Source organism: Malaclemys terrapin, chromosome 2 (assembly GCF_027887155.1).
Source record: "Malaclemys terrapin pileata isolate rMalTer1 chromosome 2, rMalTer1.hap1, whole genome shotgun sequence".
Classification (NCBI taxonomy): domain Eukaryota; kingdom Metazoa; phylum Chordata; order Testudines; family Emydidae; genus Malaclemys; species Malaclemys terrapin.
The window spans coordinates 243,208,654-243,220,896 of record NC_071506.1 but is presented as its reverse complement, the minus strand read 5'-3'; the positions used below and the strand labels follow the sequence as shown (position 1 = coordinate 243,220,896).

The 12,243-nt window shown below is 43.0% G+C and overlaps 1 protein-coding gene across 4 annotated transcripts in view; it reads left to right on the top strand.

Moving 5' to 3' along the window:
- Positions 1–12,243, top strand: part of CDK14 (cyclin dependent kinase 14) — a 482,473-nt gene that overhangs the window by 165,831 nt on the left and 304,399 nt on the right. For all 4 annotated transcript variants that reach the window (XM_054020506.1, XM_054020507.1, XM_054020508.1 and 1 more), the window contains one exon: positions 10,479–10,558. In XM_054020506.1, coding sequence (XP_053876481.1) covers positions 10,479–10,558 — 80 coding nt within the window. The remainder of the gene's footprint in view (positions 1–10,478; positions 10,559–12,243) is intronic.

Genomic DNA, 12,243 nt, shown 5'->3' with positions numbered 1-12,243 from the left:
GCTTTGGGGAAGGCTAGGGTGACCAGATGTCCCGATTTTATAGGGACAGTCCCGATTTTTGGGTCTTTTTCTTATATAGGCTCCTATTACCCCCCACCCCCGTCCCGATTTTTTTACACTTGCTGTCTGGTCACTCTAGGGAAGGCTGAACCTTTGAATTTGCCCCTCCCCACTTTCAGCAGGCACCAGTCGTCTCTGGCAGAAGCCCCTAGCCCCACCACTTTGCTGCAGGGCAGAAACCCTGAGCTCCCCCCCAGTCTGGTAGATGGAGAATGGGGCAGCATGGGGGGCTCATCAAGCTGTACTTGAACTGTAAAAGAGCCGCATGTGGCTTGCGAGCCATGGTTTGGCCACCCCTAGCTTATACAGTCAACATGGCTTAACCATTGTCTGTATTTGTTTGTCTCACTATATCCCAGTACCCTCTGTGAACAACTAGCTGCCTATGTTATTTTTTCATATGTTCTGGGGACTGTGGCACTCAAACGATACATCATCTTCCCTATGCACACGGATATTCAGTCTGCTTTTCAATTTTGTGGTGATTGTTGGGGTTACTTGCTCTTCCTATTTTTGAGCTCATATTTTTCCTTGTGCATCTGCTGAATTCACATCATCCTTTTTCCTCCCAGGCTGCTTTCTTAGCTGTTGCTCTTGTAGGTTTTCACTGGCTCTTTTATGTGTGTGTTGTTGCAATTCCTGTGGGCTTTGGCAGCCTGCTGGGCATGCCGTGTCTTTCCTGTCACTCTTCCCAGCTAACCACACCCTCAGCTTTGATCCGCAGCTATGCAAGGTATAATTTTCACTTTACCAGCACAGTATTCTGCATCACAGTGACATGCTCCCCAGTGTCTACTTTACTTGCAGCAACTTAATTTACACATCTTCAACCCACTTTTCATGGCTTGTTCCTTTTAGCTTCGTTTTTGTATTTGGAATGTTCACCATGTTGATCAGGTACCTTTGTATCCCTTCTACCAGGTGAAGTTGGCAGCAGCAAAGGCCAGGTTCAACATCTAGGGGTTTCTCTGAACATTACAACACAGAACCAACTCGAGTGCCCACCCAGTAATCTGGGAAAATTTAACACCATCCCTGCATGTCTCTAAGAGACAGTACTCCCCACTCTCGAGTACTGAGTCTGAGAACTTTTATTAAAAGGGAAAGGGAACCAAGCCTTAGTTTAGGAAAACACCACAACCAATTAAAAAACAAGCGTTCATAAGCTGACCCGACCCCATAGTGTGTTAGGCAGTGCCCTTTGCCTCAGTTTCCCATCTTGTGATGGGAAAGTCCAACAAATGAATGTTCCTTTAAAAATCACATCATTCTCCTCTCCCTCCACTGCACCCTACTGACAGTTGGCTTTCCTGGGTCAGCAAAGACCCAGAGTTCACAGGTGCATTCATTTGGGTTCACCTCCCACTCTCTGGGGGCATGGTGAGAGAAGGGAGAAGTATCCAGCAATGACGCAGCTGCTGCTGCCGCTTCTGCAACTGACACAGTTGTCGTCGTTCACTCTGTCACCACCTGATGAGACTGACGCTGCTGCTGCCACCATTGTTCACGCGCAGTGATTGTATGCATCACAGTCTTCATTCCTATAATCAATTTCTCAAAATCCAAATGCATTGCTGAAACAAATAGTAAGAGTGTGTGTTTATGTATACGTGGCTAGATAGTGCGTGTGTGTGTCTGTGTGTGTATAAGCATCTGTATACAATGGCAATTGGCACACCATGTCTACTGTATTTCTATATATTGATAATAATGAGCACTTTTCATCTGTAACTCGCACAGCACTTGACAAAAGTGGATAAGCATTATTATCCCCATTGTACAGGTGAAGAAACCGAGGCACAGAATGATTGACTTGCCCAAAGTCATGGTGTGAGTCAGTGGTAGAGCTAGGACAGAAACCAGGTGTCTTGTGTCATAGTAATAAAAATAATAATGAAAATTTAATGGTAATAGGAAATATGTGCATGTTTGGGGGACAGAATAAACACTAAAGCCTTGTCTACATTGGCAGCAGGTTGTAGAGTACTGGCCATACACGGTGAAAGGCCGGCTGCATCCACTCTTTTCACTCTGGTGTGCAGCAGTGAAAGGCTGCAGCAAGGTGGAGGCAGAGGGAAAAGCCTCCTACAGCAGGGAGGCAGTGGGACACTACACTACTAAAATTAGTGATGTAAACGTGAGAGGCACTGCTTGAGCTTGGAATGCCCTGTACGGCGCTCTCTACTCTACTTGCCTAAGCCGTGTCTCACCATCTACACTGCTGTTTATATCTGTGCTGCTAGCTGGGTGTGTAATGTCTGTATTCTACACGCTGCCGTAAGGGTAGACACGCCTTACGGAATCCCTAAACTAGATGTCATTGTGCACCAATGCATTTTCCATTTGAGAATGACACAATACCTTCCAATAGGAGATCAAATGAGACATCAAGGTACAAAATTATAAAAGTTGTTACCCTTCTGCAGCCACACTTCCAGATATGCTTTGTGACCCTTCAGACTTAGTGGTTTCTGCAGGCTCCCAAGGGAGATAAAAGCATGGCAAGGAACACTGCCTTCTGTTCTTTCCTATGCTAGCTGTCCCAGTTTCATGCTGCTTTCCTCCCCTCTGCTCAGATAATGGGAAGAGAGTACCTAACCCATGGTCTTTACTTTCAGGAACAAATTTGTTCTTCGAGTGACTGCTCACGTGTATTCCACAATAGGTGTGTGTGCTCGCCATGTGCACTGGTGTCAGAAGTTTTTCCCCTAGCAGTACCCATAGGGAAGTGCCCCAGTGATCCCTAGAGTGGCACCTCCATGGCGCGGTATAAGGGGTACTGCGCATTCCCCCTACCCTCAGTTCCTTCTTGACGCCAGTAAAGGTGCTTCAGAACTGCTCTGCTCCAGGGCAAAGGGGGGCTCAGACCCATCTTGGACCTGTGAGGCCTGAACCAGTACATGGTGAAGCTCAAGTTCCTCATGGTCTCCCTGGCCTCCATCATCCCCTCCCTGGATCCCGGGGACTGGTATGTCGCCCTCGATCTGCAGGATGTGTACTTCCACATTCATATATTCAAGGGGCATAGACACTTCCTCCGTTTCACGGTGGGGCAGGAACACTACCAATTTATGGTCCTCCCATTTGCCCTGTCCACTGCCCCCAGGATATTCACGAAATGGACTTTGGGCCTGTTGGTAATCAGCACATACAACGCATAGAGTTTATCAGGGTGGTCCTGGACACCTCGTCGGCCAGAGCCTCCCTCCCACCGGACATGTTTGAGACCCTGAAGGGGCTCATCGACACGGTCACAAGGTTTCTGGTGACAACAGCCAGAGTGTGCCTCCAGCTCTTGGGTCACATGTCAGCATGCACATATGTGGTCCGTCATGCCAGAATCAAGATGAGGCCCCTCCAGCTCTGATTGGCCTCAGAGTTCTCTCAGGCCAGGAACAGGATGGACAAAGTCCTCATGGTGCCCGAGCCAGTGACCACCTCCCTACGGTGGTGGTCCTCCCTGAGAAACATGCTCCAAGGGGTCCCATTCAGGGGCAGGGTGTCCGACGACTTGAACCTGGGATGGGGGGACCCATATTGGGAACGTTCAGACCCAAGGTCTGTGGTCGGCTCAGGATCTGACCCTCCACATAAATGTCAAGGAGCTCAGAGTAGTACGGCTGGCGTGCATGGCCTTCTGCTTGCACCTGGAGCGCTGGGTGGTCAGGGTCCTCACGGACAACACGGCCTTGATGTTCTACATCAACAGGCAAGGCAGGGCCCGATCCTCTGCTCTCTGCCGCAAAGCCTGCAGGCTGTGGGACTTTTGTCTAGCCCACGACATCTGCCAGGTGCCTGGAACGTGCGGGCGGATCGCTTGAGCAGGGACTTCTTCTCTCAGCACGAGTGGTCTCTCCTTACCCAGAGGTGGTGCACAGACTTTTCTAAGTGTGAGGAACTCCCCAGATGGACCTGTTCGCGACTCGGCAGAACCGTTGCTGTCCCTGGTTCTACTCCAGGGGGGAGGGCTGGGACGGGGCGCTATCTCCAATGCCTTCCTCCTGTCTTGGTCAGGCCAGTTTCTCTGTCTTTCCCCCATTCCCGCTGATTGGCAAGGTCCTGGAAAAGATAAAGACAGATAAGGCCCCGGCATGGCCCAGTCAGCATTGGTACTGGACCCTCCCAGACCTGCTCTCCCAGGACCAGGGCAACCTCCTCCACCTCAAAGTGTGGCTGCTCAATGGTTAGGTAGGGAGGAAAGGACGTGCTCGGAAGGGGTTCAGCGCGTCCTCCTTGAAAGCAGCCGGCCCTCCACGCGCTGAGCCTACTTGGCAAAGTGGTCTTGGTTTTCCAGATGGGTGGATGAGCGGGGCATTTCCCTAGTGGCTGCCCTGATCCAGTTTATTCTGGATTACCTCCTCCACCTTAGAGCCCAGGACCTGGTGCCCTGATCAGTCAAGGTGCACCTGGTGCCCATATCCACCTTCCATCCACCAGTGCAGGGCCACATGGTATTCTCCCATGCTGTGACTGGCCAATTCCTTAAGGGGTTGGATTGCCTCTTCCCATATATTAGGTCCCCTGTCCTGCAGTGGGACCTAAACCTGGTGTTGGCTGTCTCACGGGCCCCTGTTTGAGCCGCTAGCCATGTGCTCCTGGTCATACCTCTCGTGGAATGTGGCCTTCCTGGTTGCGATCATGTAGGCGAGGCGGGTCTCAGAACTCAGGACCCTGACCTCTGAGCCCCCGTACATGGTGTTTCATAAAGATAAGGTCCAGCTCGGCCCACACCCTTCGTTCCTTCCAAAGGTGGTCTCCGCCTATCACATGGGTCAGGACATTTTTCTGCCGGTCCTCTGCCCCAAGCCCCATACATTCAGAGAGGAGCACCGCCTCCACACGCTGGATGTGAAACGGGCTCTGGCTTTCTACCTGGAGCAGACTAAGCCGTTCAGAAAGTCTTCGGAACTTTTCATTGCCTCGGCCGAGCACAGGAAAGCTCGGCCGATCTCCACTCAGTGGCTCTCCAACTGGATCACCTCGTGCATCTGTACCTGTTATGACCTGGCGGGAATCCCTCCGCTGCCAATTGTTAGGGCGCACTCGACTCAGGCGCAGGCCTCGTCGGTTGCCTTTTTGGCCCATGTTCCCATTCAGGACATTTGTAGGGCTGACACGTGGTCTTCAGTTCACATGTTCACCTCACATTATGCAGTTGTGTCTCAGACCAGGGAGGACACCGGGTTCGGAAGTGCCGTTCTCCATCCCGAGAGTTTGTGAACTTCTTCCCACCTCCAACAGATATAGCTTGAAATCACCTATTGTGGAATACACATGAGCAATCACTCGAAGAAGAAAAGAAAGTTACCTGTTCCGTAACTAGCGTTCTTTGAGATGTGTTGCTCTTGTCCATTCCACATCCCTCCCTCCTTCCTCTTGGTCGGAGTTGTCTGGCAAGAAGAAGCTGAGGGTAGGGAGAGCACGCAGTGCCCCTTATACTGCGCCATGGAGGCGCCACACCAGGGATCACTAGGGTGCTCCCCTATGGGTACTGCTAGAGGAAAAACTTCCGGCACTGGTGCACGTGGTGAGCATGCATACCTATTGTGGAATAGACATGAGCAACACATCTCGAACACCAGTTATGGAAAAGATAACTGTATTTTCTTTATCTCTGTGCATGCTCCATTTAAATATATTAATAGAATATTTGCCATTTCTAGAACAATAGGTGTCCCTATGACAAGTGACTTTTGTACCTCTTTTGAAGAGGATTTTTATTTAATCTTTTCTTGTACAAATAGTACATCTATTTCAAATAATCTGTTAATGTCTATTGGACATCTTTACTTTAAACATAATACTTAGTACCTAGTTACCATTGTGACTTACCCATGTAACGTGCATTTCACTGGTATAGCACAGAGCAAACTGCAAACAGAGCTGTTTTCTTAATTTTAGAAACTGCTCGTAATAATTCATATTCTTTCAATAGTCAAGTGTTAAAAAGAGAGCGGTTGAGTCCATGCACACACAGACATACACAGTATCTGTGCACATGTATAGAGGTATGTGTATGTATATATGTTTATATAAAATATGATTAGTTATGCTTAATGTAGTTTGTCTTGACAGGAGGGTGTGGATCTGGAGGTAAATATTCTTTCACTGTGTTCATACGTGCTTCTTACTCAAAAACAAGGGCTATAAAATTGTGCCTTCTTGCCTATGAACCTAAATTGTGAATTCTTTGAAGAATTGATGGATTTGTTCCCAGAGTCCCAGTTGTAATATTTTAGCTGTTCAAAAATGAATATTCTAAATCTACCATGTCTCTTGGAAGCCTTAGATCTTTTATCAAGCGTATCATAATAAACAGCCACTCTAGAAAATAGTCCCTAATTTATTACTTACTTCATTGATTTCTGCTTTTTTAAATAAAGCAACTAGGTACTTTTTTTTAGAGAGTTGCAGGTAAAAATATGAGAGTAGCTGAAAAGATATATTGGCAGGTTCACATTGTGCTATTGAATACTTATGGAAAAAATACATTGTTAGCAGAACTGGTAAAGTTATGAGTAATTCTTTTCTGGAAAAGAAATATATATAATCCATGTTTACACTGAACTTTCTCAAAGGTTTATGATTAAAAGAAATATTTCATTGAATGTGAGATCATATTACTCCACAGAAGAAAATTTGAAGTGACTAAAATGATTACAGATTTACTTTTATAGCAGGTTTCCTTTCAAAGCAGAATGCTAGCAGAGCATGGCTTTATTAAGACTATTAACTCTGGCCTTTGAACATCTGTTTGTGAAGCTGCTATAACTACAGAATATGTTTTGTTGAATATGAGGGATTTATTTGGTTTTAGAAAAGTTTATATCTTTATGTAAATGAATAACTATGTATCTATTGCGAGTCAAATTTTTAATACAAATTAATTTTTCTGAGATATGAGAGTAATATCCGGAATTAGAGTACAGTACATATATATTAGTCTGTGCTTGCTAGAGCTTTGAACTAAGTTTCAACTCTAGCCAGCAATAAAATTCCTCACAAAATAAACAGATTGGAATCCTAGTGGTGGATTTTACATATTGAAGCCATTAAGGGTATTATATTTGAAACATTTATTACATTTAAATATAACTGAAGAACTTGTGACAATAAATAGTATTCATTCCATTCTTACCTTTTGTTCCCTAAACATGCATTTTCCATATTATGCCTGAAAAAACAATTAGCCCTCAATTGCTTTATATTCATTAGTATTAGATTTTGTTAATGATGCATGATTAGAGCATTGAATTGTTTCTAATCTCTTACATTTTCCCATAAACTCTCCTGTTTTCTCCATGTAATTCATTTGGGTTTTGTTGGCATTACAGTCGTTTTGGAAAGTGTGTAATGTATACATTGTATTAGGATTTTTTTAAAACATCTGGTTCAAATGGTCTGAAGCTCACTTATGTTTTTAAAATATACACAATTTATTATGTGCCATATACATTTACATAAACCCATAGTTCTTTAACACCTTTCATGCAAAGCACGCTGGAAACAGTTTACTAATTTTGGAATTTTATTGTAATTTTAAAACAGTAAACAAAAATGGTAATTGAATTTAGACTTTTTAAAATTCTCATGAGTCTAAATATTCTGTCCATCAGCTCCTAATGATAACTGGAGGGCCAGAGTGAACAAAGACCCTAGATGAGAATTAATTCAAATAATGTTTAGAGATAAGAAGCTCTGCAGCTTATCTCAAGGAATTTTTGGAGCTGGGGGAGAGAGCAAGCCTATTAGTTTAGAAAGGAATAAGACCGTGCAATGATTTTATAATCAATATTGTCTTTAATAGGAACCCATGAAGCAATTAGCAATGTGGATGGGAGATGCTGAGATAAGTGAAATACCCTTATCTTGATTGGGGAGAAAAGTGAGCATAGAGTTGCCTTATAAACAATCCTAGACGTCAGAAGATACAGCAATCTTGTCATGTTGTCAGGTTGCCTAAAGGTTCTCTACCTAGCAGTATTTCCTTCTTCTCTTTAATAATAATAATAATAATAATAGTTAATAATAATAAAATCCAATATTGAATATAATAACATAAGGGATAGAAGACACAGTCATAGAAGACAAAGATTAAGCCATTCATCCTGGTGTTATTGTAAAATATGATCTGATATCTTCCAAATAAATTCTTGAGCAGATTTTAATAGGTTGGGGAGCTAATTTTCAGCATGACAGTTTTCTTCAGTGTTGATTGTAAGGATTCTGTGATAGCCGCATCTGCACTTCTGACAAGGCATGACAAGGTTGAGATTGCCTCAGTGGGAACAGCTGGAAGAGGAAAATACATCAGTTATCACTGTTAACTGATGATAATTCACCTTCTATTGCCCCAAAATACGCACTTAAGGAAGAGAATGAACTAAAGTAAAAGAGCTCTTAGCAATCGAATAATTAACTGGAACAAGATCAGATTAAAAATTGTTTTTTGAAAGGGAAGAGACTGGTATCTTCAAGACAAAAACAGGATATTGCAGTCCCTGAGCAACCAAGCATTCAAGATGAGTTGAATCATTTCAATAGCATTAATAGTTGCCCAGAGCTCTGCTAAAGCAAATGACAAATATCCTACAAAATGCTAATGATAACTACATTTCTCCCCTCAACTGCCTCATCCATTGCAAATTAAGAACACTAAGATTCATCGATATTGATGTTATAGTTTTTCTACTTCCCTTGCCAGTCTATGGTAAAATTAATTGACTAGGTAGAAGAAAGACCAATAATCTCAGACTAAAAAGAAGAGCATAACCTATATAACACGACCCCTTCCTAACACTTCCTCTCCCTATTTACCAGTTGTTATCTCTTGTTACATTTCCCTCACTGCCCCATCTTCTCTACTCTACCAGTGACGCCAGCCTCAATATCTTATTTGTCTGCTTCTCCCGCTGACTTCCACATTGCCATCTAGACATGGAACACCTTTCCTGGCCTGGGTTTGTAAAACCCCTCCTGAACATTTTTCCTGCACCTTTCCTTTGTGTATTCAGATTTTAAACTCGTTAGACACCTGGTGCATTTTGTTACAACAATCTAAATATAAATAAATGTCAAACATTAATAAGTGGAACCCCGTAATTTATTCTCAGATGAATTTAGTGGGACGCACCCCACCCTTTGAAAAATGAGGCCTTTTTAAGGTGTCTTGAGTTTTGTATGTTTGTACAGTACCTAGCACAGTAGGGCCCAACCTAGTTGACACCTTTAGGCACTATTACAGTGTAAATGTTAAATACTACTAATAAATAGGAGAATAAAAATACAGTAGCAACCCTGTAATTAAATATTAAAAAATAAAGCCTGAGGGAGCAGCTGAATTGATCACTAGATTAGATGTCTGTGTCATCTTGCTGCAAGATTCAGAACAACTTATTTTAAGGCTCAGTGCAATAAGTTGCCTCCTCAGCTAGTGGAGTATGAACACTCTGTCAGTCTCCTGGGCTCTTCAGCTGTAAACTCTAATTCTTTTTATATTTTTAAAAAGAAATTGTAATAATAATCCCTTGTTTGCCAACTGCATCATACCATTTTAGGAATGCTACCCCCAACTATCCTTTTCATATTCTGGGAGTCTCTTAAAGTCCTAATGCAGGACTACACTTTTGAGGAGGAGGTTGTTGGAGGTGGTGTTGGTCATCTGAGTCCTTCACCTGGATAAACTATCTGAGCAGACTGGGCAGATTGGGGAGAAATTGTATTTAAATGCTAAATACTGGAAACTACTTCAGTTGAATAGAGCTGAAAAGAGAACAGACATCTGTTGTGAGGGTTGATCCATGGGAGCACATTATTTTAAACCTTATAAATGGGTGTCGTCATAATAAAAAAAACTAGTCTGGGCAGTGCACTCAAGAGTGTACTTTAGGGAACAATCCTGCTTTAGTGGGAAATGGACAGAATGACCTAACAGATATTTTCCACCTCAAATTTCCATGACTCTTGGAAGGTAATTATTGTGGGGCATAATTCAGGGAGAAGAGAAAAATAAATATAAAGATGGGTATACCATATGTGGAATGATTGATTGAAGTTCTGTTTGGATAAAATGATCAAAGAAATAAACCATATTTTTACAATGCTATGCTTTCTTTAAACAAAGCCTCCAGTTTAATGCTATAATAGAAAGGAAACAGAGGCTGACTCATAGAAAGCTGAAATCACTTCTTGGATTACATGAATGTGAATATTTAAAGCTGACATTATGGAGGCTATGAAGTGTTTCTTACTGTGCCATGAGTGAATCACTGACATTGACAGGGAGAAACTAAATAATACATGATGGGAAATAAGCCCTATTATTGAAATATTCATTTTTAATTAATTTTGTGTATGTTTCTTTTTTTTCTTCCTCTCCGCCTTCCTCCTCCATTCTCCCCCTCCCTCTCCCCCACCAGGGTAAATGGGAAGTTGGTGGCACTGAAGGTGATTAGATTACAAGAGGAGGAAGGAACTCCATTTACAGCTATCAGAGAAGGTATGCACTCATGTTTAATGATTATTCATTGTTTATTTTTTAATTGCATTGCGCTCACTCTCTCCAATACCATGCTATACTAAATAGCTTGAGATTTTAAATTATATGTTATGTTCCCTGTAGGAGGCAGCTTTGGTACTTTACAATGAAAACCTCCCTACAACGTGGGAGTTCATGTTAAATAAAACAAATCTGTGCCTCTGTGGTTTGGCTTGTCTGAGAACTGCTATTGGGTACAAGTGACATACTAAGTAGAGTGTGTGTGTGTGTGTGTGTGTGGGGGGGGGGGGGGTTGTCACTGGTATAATAAATATGTTGGGGAAGTTTTGCTTGTTGTGAAGCAGCACCTAAAATGAGTATGGATTTAACTTTTTGCTTATGTGAGGCCATGTTCCCTGAAAGATAGTCATATAGAACAATCTCTGCATTTTTTGACTGCGAGAGCCATAGTAGGTTCAGGGACAAATATAGCAAGCTCCTTAAAAACAGGGTGGCTGATTACCTTTTTAAAGAACTGACTGTTTATGGTTTTTGTCCCCCTCCCTCTCTGCCACCTCTAAGCCAGACAGTCTAGGAATGACTCTTTTCTAGCTGAGTGTCAAAGTTCTGTCATGCTTTCTGCTCCACTCCCTCTATCCTTTCTTATCAGCCCCCCCGGCTGCTCCCTGGTGACCGCTTCTGTAGCTGCGCTTGGCTGCCGCAAGCGCCTTTGCAGAAGTTGCTGCACATTCCTTGTTTAAATGGGCCTACTCTGTTGGTAAGTGCCAAAGATAGGGACTGGTGGTGAAATAAGAAACGTTTTACCTTCCGGTCACTGATTCAAATTCATCTCAGGGTATGGCTATAATACAAAGCTTTTAGCGACACGGTTGCCAGGTGTCTGGTTTTTGACCGGAACCCACCCAGTTGAAAACCCCCTTGGCAGCTCCGGTCAGCCCAGCTAATATTCATATAGTTTAAAGCAGGAAAACTTTCTAGCATCGAGAAGCCCACAAACAGCCTGGCTTGAAATACTAATACTCCAAGGCCCCTATCCAACAAAGCACTTAGTCATGTATAAGACTTAAAGTGTGAGCATTTGCCTGATTTCAATGGGACTTCCTGCATGCTTCAAATTATGTAAGTTCTTCTTTACTGGGACCTGATCCAAAGCCCATCTAAGTTAATAGGAATCTTTCCCTTGACTTGGGATCAAGGCACAACAGATTTTTCTTAAAAATATCCATGTCTTCTAGGCTGTGGAACCTCATATAGGGTTGTGGATGCCACATGGAAATCAATTTCTGTAGCTTTTGTGTGACATGGAAGCTGTGTATGGTTTGGGGTGGGGGAGAGGAGAGGGAAAAGTGTATTTTTTATTTTTTGGTGAACGTAAACTTTAGTTGAGAACCAGAAAAGGATAGAAAAATACACTGAAAAATGTAACTGAAGATAGTCTTTTCAGTATTGAGGCAGAACCGTACTAGGCATACATAGTTCTATGTATAGAAATAAAAATGGAAGGTAGAATAAATACTTTATATGGAACTCTTGGAGAGGCCTGATATACTTTAGACTAAAAAGTGATGAGGCTGGGAGGTGCTGAGCTACTTAAACCTGCTTGAAGAGTTTTTCTTTGTCTCCATCTGCTGATTAAAGGTGCAGCCCTACAATTTGGACTAGGAGATAGAAAGCTGCAATTTATA